The sequence below is a fragment of the Anneissia japonica genome, unplaced genomic scaffold (genome assembly GCF_011630105.1).
Source record: "Anneissia japonica isolate Jap-2015-1 unplaced genomic scaffold, ASM1163010v1 scaffold287871_len1641731_cov197, whole genome shotgun sequence".
Taxonomy (NCBI): domain Eukaryota; kingdom Metazoa; phylum Echinodermata; class Crinoidea; order Comatulida; family Comatulidae; genus Anneissia; species Anneissia japonica.
In genome coordinates, this window is record NW_022712275.1 from 915,116 (window position 1) to 931,666 (window position 16,551).

At 34.5% G+C, this 16,551-nt stretch overlaps 2 protein-coding genes across 2 annotated transcripts in view; both read right to left on the reverse strand.

Annotated features, from left to right (window-relative positions):
• Window positions 1-6: 6 nt before the first annotated feature.
• On the reverse strand, window positions 7-7,371 carry LOC117107752 (adhesion G-protein coupled receptor G7-like). The gene is made up of 9 exons (XM_033249504.1): window positions 6,874-7,371; window positions 6,132-6,275; window positions 5,457-5,778; window positions 4,647-4,810; window positions 3,387-3,542; window positions 2,926-3,032; window positions 2,472-2,737; window positions 1,229-1,295; window positions 7-993 (listed from the first exon to the last, which is right to left on the reverse strand). The coding sequence occupies exons 1-9, from the start codon at window positions 6,955-6,957 to the stop codon at window positions 477-479; spliced, it is 1,827 nt and encodes a 608-aa protein (XP_033105395.1). The 5' UTR covers window positions 6,958-7,371; the 3' UTR covers window positions 7-476.
• Window positions 7,372-8,927: 1,556 nt separating this feature from the next.
• LOC117107738 (low-density lipoprotein receptor-related protein 8-like) overlaps window positions 8,928-16,551 on the reverse strand; it is a 16,087-nt gene continuing 8,463 nt past the window's right edge. Inside the window, exons 4-9 of the mRNA XM_033249490.1 lie at window positions 14,515-15,034; window positions 13,507-13,907; window positions 13,182-13,421; window positions 10,440-10,661; window positions 9,512-9,712; window positions 8,928-9,121 (exon numbers count right to left, since the gene is read on the reverse strand). Of these exons, the coding sequence (XP_033105381.1) occupies window positions 8,928-9,121; window positions 9,512-9,712; window positions 10,440-10,661; window positions 13,182-13,421; window positions 13,507-13,907; window positions 14,515-15,034 (1,778 nt within the window). The remainder of the gene's footprint in view (window positions 9,122-9,511; window positions 9,713-10,439; window positions 10,662-13,181; window positions 13,422-13,506; window positions 13,908-14,514; window positions 15,035-16,551) is intronic.

The following is a 16,551-nucleotide window of genomic DNA, read 5'->3' on the forward strand; positions in this document are numbered from 1 at the left end:
GGTTACGTCATTGATGATAATTATTTACACAAATAATACTATTATGTTGGTATTTATATGCCTGTCTTACGTAATAGGCCAACATGATAATTATGAATCCATAATAGTTCTGAGTATTTATTATATATGATGGTATTAAAAGCAATATACAGATGATATTGAAATACAATTCATCTATATTTCCATAAGTCATATCAATTATTCATGTTGAAATTGCTATGTATTTCCATTAAGTTATTTATTATTTTTTCACCTTTGAACAAAAAGGTGGGGGAGGATGTTCTAAGGCACCGTAAAACATCCCTTGTTACACCATTGATGGCAACACATATACTCTTATGTTGGTATTTATATGCCTATCTTACGGAATACATGATCATTATGAGTTTAAATTAGTTCTGAGTATATTATTATAAATGATGGTATTAAAAGTAATATATATCAATGATTTATTTTAGGATCTAGGCCTATGATTACTAGAAATTTGAATCAAAATTAAACGAAGCGTTGGTTTGTTGTGTAAATTCACTTGATCCGATATTACTCATCTCGCCCCCACTGTTCCCCGTGTACTCGGAACGCGTATGAAGGCTCTGGAAAAACTTCGGTTTCCGAATTCTGCACTTCTTGAACCATGCCTTCCACACGTCTTTGCATTCTTTACGCATAAAGCAGAACAACACGAAGATTGCTACGCCTTGAAATGTGTTGAAGATGCAGAACAAAACCAAAAAGACCAACTGACCATCATGATCAAAAGACAGAAACCCGAAGATCCAGGTGAGCCCCAGCAAGCATGAAATAGCCACTGCGTTGATAAACCGCTCTCTAATCTCTTTTTTTTGTGAATGATCAACAATTTTTCCTTGGGTGTTTTTGAATATCTTTCTGACAACCAAACCAAAAACCACGCAGTTTCCAAAGATAATAACACTTACTGGCACAACAATTCCTCCGATTAGGGCGCCCTTCTCAGTACTGTTGATGTAACAACTAAATGAAATAATATTAATATTATAAATAATGATTATTAAGTAACCAGCATATAATTATGATAATAAATTGTACATGAAGTATTATAATATCATTATTTTGTTACAATAGTATTTATATTATCCTGTAAATTCTATTATAGTAGGCCTGGTTATAAGTAATGAATGACAACTATAATAATATAAGAAGAAAATCAAACTCATCGAGTTTGAATTAAAGTTTGGTCATTACTTACTATTTATCGTTATTGTAGAAATCTTTATCAACAGACAGCATAATGATAATTGGAATCCACGGTAAGCCTGTGTTTAAACAATAGTAATTGTTTCTCACTTTTTTTTAAAAATTCACATCAGTCGCTAACTAAATTCTTGAGACCACCTTTAGAACTTTGAGTCTCTAATTCAGGAGTAGGCGTTGTGTTACAAGACTAAAGATTGCCAGTTGGTAGGTACTTTGAAAAAGTATGAATTAGACTGGTCTAGAATTGGAGGGTAAACTCTAATTATGATATACACACATACATTGCAGCACTTTATTTACTTTAGCGTTATTTCATCAGATCAGAGCACATTTTGTTTTTGTTTTTTTTATATTTTTTTTTGCAAATTATTGAATGCAGCAGCAACCACTTTGATTCATAGGTGTTGATCTATTGCCTTCTCTCATGTATTCTGCACCAATGCATTTCCTTGGTAACATTGATTGTATTTTGCTTTGTTGTTCCTGAAGATGTAGTCAAGGATTCTGAATTTGACCCAGGCTAGCCCAGTCTCCATTTGTTTGTGTGTGTGTGTGTGTGTATATATATATATATAAGATGTGTATAAGAGACAGACATAAGACTGACATTTCTCAAACAAATAACAAACGTATCGGACGGACATAGACAATCAACACTGCGGCTCTAATCCTGTTCTTTTTACTTATTTGATTATGTCATTTAATTATAATATACTAAAGTTCGATATATAACACAAATAATTAGTTTGGGAAGTCAATTTTCCAGGTATAATATATAATACTTTGGCACGTGATGTAACTCTATCATGTTGCTCCTTTCATTGCTTATTGATATTTGTTTTGTTCTAAAATTATCTATAGGCCAGCTTTCTACATCCTATTCATAATTGTAGGGCTTGTAACATATTATTTAATTAGTTTGTGTCATGGATAATCATTAAAATATCATCGGTAAATTTGAGATGATTCTCCGTTCATTGCAGTATAATCTCGTCCCACTCCAGATGCTAAAACCTCACCCAGTTCTGATATAAAAAGGCTTGGGTGAGATAAGATTTCCATTTCGTACGCATTAAATTACTGGGCAATGGTAAATGGTATTTAGTTTCATCTGCGTTGTTTTATTTTGTTACTCATTTTTCCCGGTTTTCTGTTAGATGTATTCCATCGCTACAATCTATTTAGTATTAGTAAAACTTTTTAAATTGAAAACTTAATTGGATAAAAAACCTCACCCCATGCAAGTGCTAATGAGAATTTCATGAACCTCGAAGTTGGCTGGTTGAATACGGCAATAATTAGGTAGTATATATTGGCCGCTTCCACGGCCGTCCATGCAATCGTCGTCAGTAAAAAGTAGTGAAGAAACACGGCAACAATGATACATCCTTTGCTTCCCTGTCGAGCAGTATCGACACCAAATATAAAAATGATGTAGAGAAACAACATCGACAAACACAGGTTAACCATTATTTGTTGAGGTTGACGGCCTCGAATCGATCTAAATTCAATAATGAGATTAACGTTTTAATAGTTAAAACACATTTTATTTCTTTGCAATAAAATGATTGCCATTAATCATCATTAATCAGATCATCCAACCGAATTAAATTAAGTATGAATAGAATTAAAGTGACGCTAAATTTCAACCTAAACAGGAAAGGCCAGTAAATACAGCATTTTACTTACTTGCTACCAAGAACGGTTACTATAGTAATGATGAGACCGATGATTGACATGCTACAACCAATGTAAGTGACAATGCTCAAAAATGAAGATTCATTAGAATTTGGAAACTGTAAATGAAATGTATTTTGTAAACTACTTTAAACAGAATTAAACAGAAAATAGGTAAAGTAAATTGGAATGGAACAACCAAAAATAGGGTATTCGATATTAAATATATTAACGTTAAATGATATTCATTGTAATCCATAATTAACATGTTTAGGCATATCTAGATCTCAAAGTACTCATATAAATACGGTTGCTCGTTGCTAGCTAATAAAGAATGGATTATTTCTAATCACAAAATACGACAGCATGTTTGATTAAGCTGTAATGTTTACATTATTGACAGATAAATTTAGGCGTCAGATCACGTCATGAACAAAAAACATATTACAAACAAAATATATTAATACACTTACAATTAGGACTGCAAAGTTTGTCAAGTGGGTACATTCGCAAGTTATCTGTTGGTTTTTAGATACGCCAGCAAGTTTGCAGCCCTCAAAAGACCAATTGCCAAATTCATTCAGAGTTTCATTCCAGAAAGCACACTTGTACTCATTGGAGGACAGATTCTAGTTATTGAATAATTTATATCAAAATATTGTTTTAAAAATGATTATTTTGGATAGAGATAAAATGATTATAAATAATTGTGTACTCCCTACCATTGTTATTGTTATTTCAATTACACACAGTACAGGTCTTCCTCCAGTTGGAGACCACATTTGGGACTGGGTTTTTACGGTGTTTAGCCACTTTGGTCATTAATTAGAAAAAAAAATCTTATAAAAATGAAAGACAGTTGCTCTATTGGGGCTGAAAGATGGAGGGGTCTTTAATTTAAGGGAGACCTGTATAAGCAAGTATTATACATTTTTATGTGTAGAGTAAATGGTATGAACTGTGTTCCAAAAAAAAAAAAAAAATACACGAATATTTTTTTTTCAATAATTATTAACATGTCAATGAATGAATATGTGAATCTTTAATCATGCCCCACATTCCTTGATCCTCATATATAATTATCACATTATGTACACACGTAAACAAAATATCGAATATACAGGAACTTTGAACACAAAAATTAACACATACTGTAGGTGGCATTTTAACATTTTATTTTTCCATAATTTAATTTCTACGTTTATAGAAGTGTTAAATAGGTAGTTTTCGTCGCACGACGTTAACCTTAACTTTAACCTTAGTACCCAACATACAACGCGATAGCTCCGCCCCTTTTGTAAACAAATCAGAATACGCATGCGCAAACCCGTAACTAACATATGTCAAGCACATAAAATTCAAAAATTAACGTACTCCGCAACGCAAGATGAATAAATTATGGCGTCATCCGTTAACGTTAAGGTTAACGTCGTGCAGTGAAAACTCCCTAATGATAAATATCATGACTAGAAGAGTAAAAGTCATTACAATACATCGTTATAGTAAAAATAGGAAGCGATGGTTTCTGATATTGATTTAACTAGTAGTCCTAAACATAAATTTGTATACAAGGCCGAATGTAGGTTTATAGAAAGCCCTTATATATTGAAATACTGAACAATTGTTTGATTATTGTAAATGCATTATGTATTTTTCTTTCCCTAAAAACTAACCACAAGCCTGTATACAGAATGAATATTTCATTAAATATTTCAACATATAACTTGCATTACCTCTGGTGCAGTGAATATCAGCTCAACCGGATCTTCGAATTCCGATGGTAGAGCATCTTTTGTGTACACAGTTGCAGCTAAAACGGTACCTGTTGTGTTTTTGCCGTTAACACGAAACAACTTGTCGGTTTTATAAATAACAAAGCTTATATTCACGTCTTTGCCTAAAAAAAAACCAAAATGCAACGTCATTCGTAAATTAATGCAATGATTAGAAAGGAAGGACCCCATTGGAATTAAGCTGTTCTTTAGCTTTATGGGTTATCCTGGTATTTTGCATGGTTCTTTGTGAATTTTGAATACCAAATAAAACAAATAACAAACAAAAGGAATATCTCTTTATTAACTTATTCCTTAAGCATCGTATTTTGTCACAAGAAGGAAGTGATGATTATAAAATTTAAATCACACTACGATGTTTTACTTCTTAAGAAAAACATAATTATGTAAAATTTACTTTAGGCCGAGGTGTACGTGGACTGGCTCGTACCGTCCCATACTGTAACTTACTTCTCCTTAAAGGCCTCTTCGTGTCTGAGCTACCCGGTAAACTGATACCAACTATTCTTGGCTGTCCACAGCAATTCATTTTTTATACAATACAGTAATGATTGAAATACATTATTCAAAAATTAAACTAAACTACTAAACTTCTGTTCCGCGTATATATTACAAGCATGTTATACAGTACTATAAAGTACCTCAATTAATATTACATCTTGCAATTGTTTGATTTGGCATGCAATTGTGAACAAATATATGTAACTGTTGTTTTGGTTTATCAAGAAGAATTTTCTATAAGGTACTTGCCTTTAGAAATCTTTAAGATGCTTTCTGGTAAAGCTATTGAAAATGCCACATTTTCACTGCATTTATTACCAGTACATACACGGGTATCTGTACTATTTTCAGCAACGACGAATTTTAAGCTACTCTCAATTGCATTTGAGTGAAGATTTAGCGTTTGCAGCGCGATGTTTTCTTCGACTTGTGTGTAATTCATACCAGAATTTGCAATCACGTCCACCTGTCCTTCAAACGAATTGAGTATACTAGCGGTTGTCTGAGGCAGTACCTTTAGGTCTGTGGCTCCAACAACCTCATCGACAATACTAACAACAGCGTCTGTAACCTGTTAAAAGTAGCTCTGTATATTATAATTCCATACTTGGCTTTATTTACATTTTATTACAGTATTTACCGTCTTATCCAAAGCTCTGTGTTTTGTTATTCAGGATAAAAAAAAATATTTAAATTTTAGCTCTTTCTGGAGTTCAACATATTTGAATTGTTACAGTAACTTTGATAGATATTTTTTTAGACTTGAATCACCTAATGTTTGATTATGAAAGCACACTAATATAATGTGTTGATACTTTTGTAGCTTTATTAGAAATTGCAATAGTTTAACATTGTACTATATAGCCTATATATAATATGTTCTTCACTAAAAGACTTTTCGTTTATAAAACACAAGCATCATACGTTTTCATTAGTTGAACCCAAACTTATGATATTTTCTAAAGCCACAGACGTAACTACCACATCTACCGGCTCCAACACATCAACCTCCTCTAGATACTGGTCCAACTCTTGACTTACATCTTCCACGTTTTCTTCAGTCACCTCCTTAAAAAAGAACAATTCATAAAACTTGATTATGATATTTTTGTAAATGGTATGTTGATATATTTGTAAAATGCATATCGCAATATCGTCTCTATGCGCCGAAAAACCACAGCCCAAGTGCACGAAAAAAAAGAATACAATACCAAACAAAAGGGGCAAAGTTCAGAATTAAAATGAAGAAAAAAGATTGGACTTGAGCTGAAGATAAAGATGAAGGTAATTGCGGTCACCATGGCAACAAAAAGAAAAAAAACCTTAGTACCAATATCATCGGATTAAAGATTATGTACGTACCTACCTGTCTCATGTTCCAACACCCTATACATGCCTAGTTCATCAAAGTGCAAAATAATGTTTAAGTGCATGAGTATACATTATGGATCCGACAGTTATTACATCATGATTATTTATTTAGAAAGCTCCTATCTTAAAAAGTTTATGCTATAATCTTTGAACATTCGTGGTAATATGTTAGTTAGAATCAACATTTAATAGTATTTCTGTTTTTTAAAGGTTTACCTAAGGTATCGGCACGGTTGAATACGACAAATGAAATAAAAATTAGTATGTCATATCGATTTGACAATAACAATCATACCTGTGTTATATTTTTAATTTTAGTAGCTGTTTCACTTTCTAGAAAAGAAAAATAACCAAAGGTTAGCTTGTCTAAGCTCGCCATATAAAGTTATCACATGCTAAATTCTTATATTTTTATAGATTAATCTTCGTTCCTACGTTGTCAAACATTTCCATTATCATGATTTTATAAACTTCTACGATTTCAATAAAGTATTATTATCGATTGTCGATTTTCAGGCACTGTCGGTTCTTAGGCACGCTGATTTTCGCGCACACTCGATTTTCCGGCACAGTCAATTTTCAGAAACACTAGATTTTCAAGCACTGCCGATTTTTAAGTCTGACATGGTCGATTTTCGGTTCTCAGGCATTGTCGGTTTTCGAGCACACGATTAATGGCTATTGACATTATTGTACCATTATATTAATAATACTGTATTTAAGCTACTCCAGTAGAATTAGTATACCTGACCCTTTTAACGGCGAGTGTGTCTTGCCTTTGTTTTATTGTATAGATATTCACGAGTGTGGTTTCTACTATTAAAACTCGTTGTTACCTAAACTGGAATAGTTTCCGACAGTGATCTATTTATGTGATTGTAATAATAAATACGTATAGCTAGCTGTAAATTCATCGTGTGTTTCTCAATGTTGTTTTTAAATAATTTTAGTTATTTGAATTTCCGTATAATATTGAAAATATTTGCCTATTGTGAGGCTATGAGTATCACAATGTTTAGATACTCGGTCTATGTGAAGCCCTGTAAGTAATGCCAGACAGGATTATAAGGCACAATATTGAAAATTGTTATGTTACGTTTTAACTGAAAATTAAGAAAGACCTTTGTAATTGAAAAACAAATTATCTATTAGATGACACAACCAAAGAAGTAAAACGTGAACTGGATATACAGTACAGTAATTGCTAAAATGTTGTGATAGATGTAGACATTCCTTATTCATTACATTTAACAACTTTAGTGACTTAAAATTTAGAAAAGTTAACATGGTTATTATGTAGGTCTATTATATATTCTATTATTTAGTGAACATATGCCTTTGTATCAGCTGCATTCAGTAAACTGCTGTGTTCAATATTAATATAATTTATACTGAATTCTCGCATGTTTAGATTTTGTAGCAAATTTGTTTTATTTTTGTTTGATATTTATTGCTCTCATACAACCACAATACAAAATACACATTCAGATACAAAGGATAAATAAAAATGGGAGCAAGATGGTAACTCTATAATTTTGGAAGCTTGTTTCCATAAGGGTCCTCAATTATGATTGCACAGTTGCCTATTTCAAATAACTTTAAAAGTATTCCTAGAAAATGTACGGTACTCTTTTATCAACATATTGAGATGACATAATGTAAGCAATATTATTTTAATACACTGTAACTTGCTTGTATTTTTTTTTTGCAATGTGTTTAATCTACATTCAAGACCTATTAATATTCAGAGTGTCCACATAAGAATTTGCAATAGTTATTCTTTGTTACACTAACAAGGTGGGTAAATTGTTTATAGAGATTACATGCGACAATAATAATAATAATAATAATAATAATAATAATAATAATATTTATTCAGCATAAAAGAACAATTTAGCCAGGATGCGAGAATAGGCGAAAGCCCAAACAATCAATGTACTCGCTCCATAGAACACAAAATAAAAATAACAAATTTAAACTTAGATACTAAAAATTTAAATTGAAACTCGTCACTGCGGACGAGTTAGGTGATCCGCCGCACTTTGACCCCCAGGAAGTGCGGCGGTGTGGATTGAACAGTTTTTTAATGCTGAAAAATTCAGTTTTTTAAAAAAGAATTAGGAGGACGTTAAAAGATTTACTCATGTGTACGTGCACGTCATGACGCACGTGCGCATGATAATGTCACAAAATTTTGACTCCTGATATGAGATATATGTATCTCTCATTGAGAAACGCCTTCTTATCATTTATAATATTTATCATATAAAAATTCAGTTTTTTGAATTCAGATGTCAATATGATGACATCACAATGTCCGATCAGCCATAATGATCTATAAAATCATATCTACTTGACTTCGTCGACAGCTTTGCACACAACGCGTGTTTCACCGATTTGAAAACCAGAACCAGATTCAGGGTGACACGATACAGTTGGATTACTTGAATAGTTATCCGTCGCCGTTGGTTTTGCGTACTTTACATAAGGCTCCGTTGAAATTATCTTGTCCTCATGACACATAATTACTGGAGGCTCTGTATCTAATCGAATCAATAAAAATATACTTTTATAAGGGTATAATTTGTATATCAGTAAAACAGCAGTGATTTATTCATCTGGTGTTATACAAACATACGTTTTAAATCATTTTACTATAGATTGTTGCTGCACCCGCTTATAACAAAATATCTTTATAAACATGCTTTATGATTTTATTTTCCTACCACATAATATCGCAAGTATAAACAAGTTACAATCCCGGCATAACCATTAAAGGAGTTTTTAATATTTAGGATGAAACAACTACAGTTCTAAAATAAAAATATCCAAAGAAATGCAAGTTTTCAACTCAGATCTTAATGATCTAAATCTTAATGATTCTAAATTTGGCAACAATGGTTAAACTTTTACAGTGTGGAATAGCGACTAACCTATGATTACTTGAAAATTGCAGACAGCATTATTATCAAAGGTATCAGTTGCTACGCATGAAACTAATGTAGTATCATTGAACAAGCTTCCAGACAAATGGTCACACGTGATATCAACCCCCACATCATCGGTTCCAATGACATCGAAATAGACATAACTTGGGGTATTATACGCGTGATCCTCAGGGCAGGCAAAGTTTACTGCGAGAAGAAATGAATATTTCTGATCTAAAGCATCGTCATACAGTATGTTTATAATGTAATCTAAACTAAATTATTGAAATATCTTATAAAGTAAACACATAACATATTGATTAATATAATTTTTTGGTTGGTGTCAGAAGAGTTAAAAGGCAAAGACAAGAGCAAATACAGTTCGCCCTCAAATTCCAGACCACCTTTAGAACCTAAATATTTGGGGTGGTCTTGGAGTTGATCTCCAATTAGAGGGCTAGCTTTGTGTTACTGGTTGAAGATTATTATTTGGGTCTTTGGAAAAGTGGTCTTGAGTTAGAGGGGTCTCGAATTGGAGGGTGTACTGTGTATATAGTGTGATGTAAAACATTAGCCCTATAGGCCTATATCAAAATTAATAAAGTCATAAAAGTAACAAATTACAAATAATAGGCCTAAAACATCTAAACATCTGAATAAATAATGTAGAGAACTACCTGAAACAATATGGCCAACAACTTGAAAAACGTATAAATGGAGCTACAACAAGTACATAGTATCAGTCGAAAAGACCTATGCACAATTTATTCGAATATTTCTCAGAGCGCTTAAAAATGCTTTATATTTTGAATGTACGTGTTTAAAGAATCAGCTATTTATCACATTTATTAATATCAGTTCGGTTAATGAAATCATGGAGGAATAAGTTCAGAACTTATTCCTCCATGATGAAATATAACATGATCATACATACAGACATTAACAACAAAAGAACAGTTAGCTGTATTATTGACATAGTCCCTTGCAGTACACGCAACAGTCGTGTCACCAACAGCAAACATTGATCCAGAAACAGGAAAACAATCAACAGTCAGTTCGGACAAGTCGTCAACTGCTAATGGCTGGATATAGTTAACCAACGGAATGATTGATGTCACCCGGTCCATACTACAGTTTATCAATGGGTCTTTTTTGTCTACGTTATAAAATAATAAAGATAAAGACACACATTGTATTACAATAATGTTTTATCAAATGCTATAGTGTAATGGAACTAAATTGAGATGTTTAACAATGCATAAACGAGCATGGCGCATTTAGGTTGGAGTGGGAAAAGATGGAATAGTAAAACCAGGCTGGGAGGCGAAATTTTTTTCCTGGACGTTTGAGACAGTGTCGATTGGTGGCGCTATAGGATTTGGCGGTGGCGGCGGCGGTGGTGGCGGTGATAGTAGTAGTAGTAGCAGTAGTAGTAAGCCTGCACAACATGAGGATATATACATAACTTAGCAATAAAAATAATAGTTATAATAATAATAAATAATCATATATGTAGGTGATCTTAGTGTATCCGAATAAATATTTAATTGTATTGTGTTAAATTCATTTTATCATTGAGTTTATTCATTAATAAATGGTAATTGTAGTGGCATCGTTGTTTCACATATAATGTCGACCTATCCGAAATCATGAACACACACAGAGTACAGTACAAGAAATGATGACAAACAGTAACGTAACATTGTCTGTACAGTATCTTTTTAAGATGGGGTGATGCCAATATAATAGAAAACAAGTCCCACTGGTTACGAGAAATCAACTATGTTTATTATAGGCCAGTTTATTCGTAGTCATCATCATCATTAGGCCTATTGTCACCATTATTTAATCATTGTCATCGTTTTTCATAAACTACCGTAGGCCTATCTGTACCTATATATTGTACTTGTGCATTTTAAACGTCAAGTAAACAAACTTCATTTCGTAGAACTACCCGTGACTGGGTGCCCAGACCTTACAGTTTTTTGTAATCATAGCCTAATCCTTATTAGCTTAAACATAGGCATATATGTTATTACTTCGTCATGCAAACCTTCAAAAAATACTTTTTTCTAATCATTATTCATTTCTAAAATATATATATCAGAATTATAATAAAAAGGGGTTACAAGGCTGTGGTTTTCAAATATTCTACGGTAATCTTCCTCATAGGTTGGTCCTACGCCTGCATAATACACTAATTAATTACACATTAATATTCATGATTTTATTGCCGAATCCTATAGCGAATATATTATATAGCGAAAATATTTGACAATCGCATTTTATAGAGAAAGAAAATCACATTTCATTAAGAAATTATTATAATCAAACTACGCGACGGAGGGGCTAAAGGCCCCGAGGGGGGGGGGCGGGCTAGTGAAGCGAATTGAGTCTCGCTTGGCTGGGGGCCGCCCAGGGCCCCCAGTGGGGGTCCAGGGGGCTTCAACCCCGGGAAGCCATGGATATTTGATGAATTAAAATTCATGAAATTTTTTATTTGTTTGTTCCCCGCCAAAATCTATCGTCTTCCCCGACGGGGAGGTTATGCTTCCCTGACGGGGAGGCTATAGCCCTATAAGAGACAGGTCACCAACAGCAAACAGGTTTATAAGAGTGTAGCCTTCCTGACAATAGCAATCATAGCCACCGTCATGATGGCTAATGCATCCCTGGCTGCACAATTTCGGACTTGTCTGTTTACAAACATCAGAATCTTAAAAAAAAAAATACAAAATTTACTTTATTTTAAAATTATTGTTAACTTTATAAAAGGCAATTTTAATTGTTGTGTTCTATTATAAGTCTCTAAGAAGTCAGCTTGGAAGGCAGTGGTGGCGCCAGAGGGGGGGTGCGGGGCCATAGCCCCCTGTCGGGGAACATAGCCCCCCCCCCCGTCGGGGAAGACGATAAATTTTGTCAAGGAACAAACAAATAAAAAAAAATATTTACATGTAATATTTAGCCACCATATTGTTTGTGTTAACTTTTCATCACAACAAAAATAACATAAAATAATAATAATAATTCAATGAGACTAATTAAAAATAATTTGCGTTCTGTTATGACAAATGCTCATTTAGATAGCCTCATGATGGTTGGAATACATCGTGATAGGTGAAGCAACCTCGACCATGACAGCGTGGTTGACAGATTGTATGCAAAATTTCCAAAATATATTTGAAAATAAATTAGATGGTTACATTGCATACCCTGTTTCAAAGCTGATTTCAACATTAGAAAGCATAGCCTACATGAAGTCATATTATAGTAACTCGATGCCTATCAAATAAGTAATAAAAATTTGCCATAATTTATCAAATATCTGTGGCTTCCAGGGGCCTTCGCCCCCTGGACCCCCACCGGGGGCCCTGGGCGGCCCCTTGGCCCCTAGCCAAGTGAGACTCGATTCGCTCCACTAGGCCCCCCCGTCGGAGCCTTTAGCCCCTCCGTCGGGTAGTTTGATTATAATAATTTTTTAATGAAATGTGATTTTCTTTTTGTATAAAATGCGATTGTCAAATATTTTTTCTAAATAGATAAAAAATGAAGGCATTCATACATACTTGGTAACAGTTAGAATTACCAGAATAAATTTCAACATTGCCCACAATACGGCTAACGTACGAATAATATCATCAACTACAAAGGAGAACACTTTGGATATTTATTTTACCAATAGTAATCTCGGTCCCCGTTTGTGTGGTCAGCCTGTCTTCTGGTGGACCAATAGTTTGAACAGAAGGTGGTGTCAGTGGATTTATTGTAGAACTGTCACATGTACGCCCATCTTGCATTAGGAAAGAGTTTGTGGGACAGAGACAGGAATATTTAGCCGAATTATCGCTCACATGAGGGGCAGCTACACACAGATCAGAGCATCCACCGTTATGACCTCCACAATAGTTAATAATTCCTAAAGTAAAAAAGAGAGGGGCACAGTGTTAACTGCATTATTAAAAAAAATCACAAAACATGAATAATTTGGAATAAAGTCTTACCGTTAATTTGTTTTTGAGGATGATATATTTGGATGCCTGTAGGTCGAGAAAGGTTATCAACTAAAATGGTATGGTTTCCATTGAATTTGTTAGCTTTAATGATACCCTTTATCTGCCAATCTGTGATGTAGACATAATCTTCGAAAACAGTGATGCCGAACGGATGAGGCAATATTGAATTTGATTGGAGGATGGTTCGTCTACCCTGGCCGTTGTAGTCGATGCTACTTAGGCTGTGTTGAGTAAGACCATCAACCCAAAAAAGGAGATCACTAATCAGATCAGTGGTCAGACCATTTGGCCAATATATATCAGTGTCCACGAGGGTCAGTCTTTGCATTCCGTTCATTCCTGCGCGTTCAATCTTGGGAGCTTGACCCCAATCAGACCAGAACATGTACCTGTAGAAAAACATAAAATAGTATTCAAGAAAAACAAGAATTCTGTTAAAAAGAACTTTGCAACGTTTTAAAACGTAATATAATAACTAGTTATTAGAAATAAAGGCATGCTAACCTACCTAGGCATATGTTGGCAGATCAGACAAACTAGGCTTAGCCCAACTAGTCTTCGCCCAATTAGTCTTCAATTAAATAAATTATACACACTATATTTGTTCGATGTCGTAGTAATTTATGTATGAAAGTGCGTTCTTCAGGCCTATCGTTTCATCGATCCATGGAAGAAAAACTATTCAATATTGTTGGAATATAATAATATAATGCCTATATCTTTGATTTTTTTTGTCTATGTATAGGCCTAAAGAATGAGATAAAAATTACCTCACCTTTTTTTGAAAGGGGAAACCTTGAATTTTGAAGAACTTAAAGGTCATTAAAAGACTCCTCAGAAGTCAGGAAAGCTCATTTCTGGCTATCTAGGAATCAAAATCTTCCCGGGGAGGACTCTGGACCCCCATTCATTTTGGGTTATTTTGGAAACATTTTGAACCCCCCTCTTTCAAATCTTGGATCTGCCCCTGACCAGATAATAGAAATAAAATCTTACCCGATTCTTGGGTCAATAGTAATAGCTCTTGGCTCATCTAAATTATCAGAAATGAGAATAGTACGTTTGCTTGGATCCTCAAGACTTGCAACTTCAATTCTGTTGGTTCCCGTATCAGTCCAGTAAATGTTGCGGTAGACCCAGTCAATGCATAGCCCATCTGGTATGTTAGCCCCAGTTATGACGACTTCTGGCGAACTAGTACCATTTATATTAGAGCGGTAGATCTCATCTAGAACAACGTCTGACCAGTAGACCTGCTTTTCCCTGAAGTCGTAGTCTACGGCTACGGCGTTTGTCTGACCGTATACGATCGTTCGATATTCATTCTTAAGTGGGTCATATCCTCGGACAGTGTAACGGTCTGCAAAAATGATTAGTGGGTCTGGTCCAATAGCTCGGCAGTATGTGTGGTTTATAAGAGTGTAGCCTTCCTGACAATAGCAATCATAACCCCCGTCATGGCTAATGCATCCCTGGCTGCACAATTTCGGACTTGTATGTTTACAAACATCAGAATCTTGAAAAAAAAAATAGCAAAATTTTCTTTATTTTAAAATTATTATTAACTTTATAAGGCAATTTTAATTGTTGTGTTCTATTATAAGTCTCTAAGAAGTCAGCTGGGAAGGCAGTGGTGGCACCAGAGGGGGCTATAGCCCCCCGTCGGGAAAGCATAGGCCCCTCCCCGTCCGGGAAGCATAGGCTCCCCCCCGTCGGGGAAGCATAGATAAATTTTGTCGAGGAACAAACAAATAAAAAAAATATTTACATGTAATATTCGTTTAGCCACCATATAGTTTGTGTTAACTTTTCATCACAACAACAATAACAATAATAATAATAATAATAATAATAATTCAATGAGACTAATTAAAAATAATTTGCGTTCTGTTATGACAAATGCTCATTTAGATAGCCTCATGATGGTTGGAATACATCGTGATAGGTGAAGCAACCTTAACCATGACAGCGTGGTTGACAGATTTCATGCAAAATTTCCAATATATATTTGAAAATAAATTAGATGGTTACATTGCATACTCTGTTTTTTGCTTTATTCAAAATGTTTTGGTTTTGGAAGCTGATTTTAACATTAGAAAGCATAGCCTACATGAAGTCATATTATAGTAACTCGATGCCTATCAAATAAGTAATAAAATTTCGCCATAAATTCATCAAATATCTGTGGCTTCCAGGGGGCTTCGCCCACTGGACCCCCACCAGGGGCCCTGGGCGGCCCTTTGGCCCTCCCCCCTGCCAAATGAGACTCAATTCGCTCCACTAGCCCCCCCCATCAGGGCCTTTAGCCCCTCCGTCGGGCAGATCCAGGCGCCACCACTGTGGGAAGGAAGAGTAAAATCCAAGTGTTAAATCGAGCGTACTTTGTTTGCTACAATTACTGTTCAATGTACAATATTTAATACCATAGGCGTAGATCCCGGGGGAATGGAGGGGATATATCCCCCCAATATTTGACAAGGGGGGATGGTCCATTGTATCATCCCCCCAATATTTTGACTATGTATGGGATAAAATGGAGCTTTACACACTTCAAAAGACTGTCACAGAAATAATTCGCACTGTCTTATACTCTTACAAAGATGAAAATTAGCATAATGTATTAGTGTTGATAACAATATTATTTTATCTGGTACCAATCTAAGCTCTTCTTTTCTTAGATGTTAGATGTGCTTGCAAAGAGAGCCGCATTTCACACTGAAGGGTGTGTACGACATCAGTAATGTTATATCAATTCCAAGAATGTTTAAGGTTATATCGGTTGATGAGGAATTTATTGATTAGGCCTATAACAGCAAATTGCATCAAGTTATTTTGCAAAAACAAGGTTTCCAGCTTCAGAGGGGGGCACATTGGCGCTAACACCAGGTGCGTAACAAGGGTCTTGGGTCAGAGTGGGTATATTTTTTTAAAATTTTTTATTTCAACCATCTTTAAAGAGGGTAACCCTTCTAGTTTAGCCCAGTAGGTTAACTGACATTCAGGGGCCCTCTTTAATAAAATTAAAGAACAATA

What these genes read in the sequence shown, in the direction of transcription:
- LOC117107752 (XM_033249504.1), bottom strand. Translation starts at nt 6,957, where the DNA reads ATGGCGAGCTTAGACAAGCTAACCTTTGGTTATTTTTCTTTTCTAGAA. An exon ending in TGATATTCACTGCACCAGAG is followed by an intron (nt 3,543 to 4,646) that starts GTAATGCAAGTT and finishes TTCAATAACTAG; the next exon opens with AATCTGTCCTCCAATGAGTA. An exon ending in CTCATTAGCACTTGCATGGG is followed by an intron (nt 1,296 to 2,471) that starts GTGAGGTTTTTT and finishes GTTTAAACACAG; the next exon opens with GCTTACCGTGGATTCCAATT.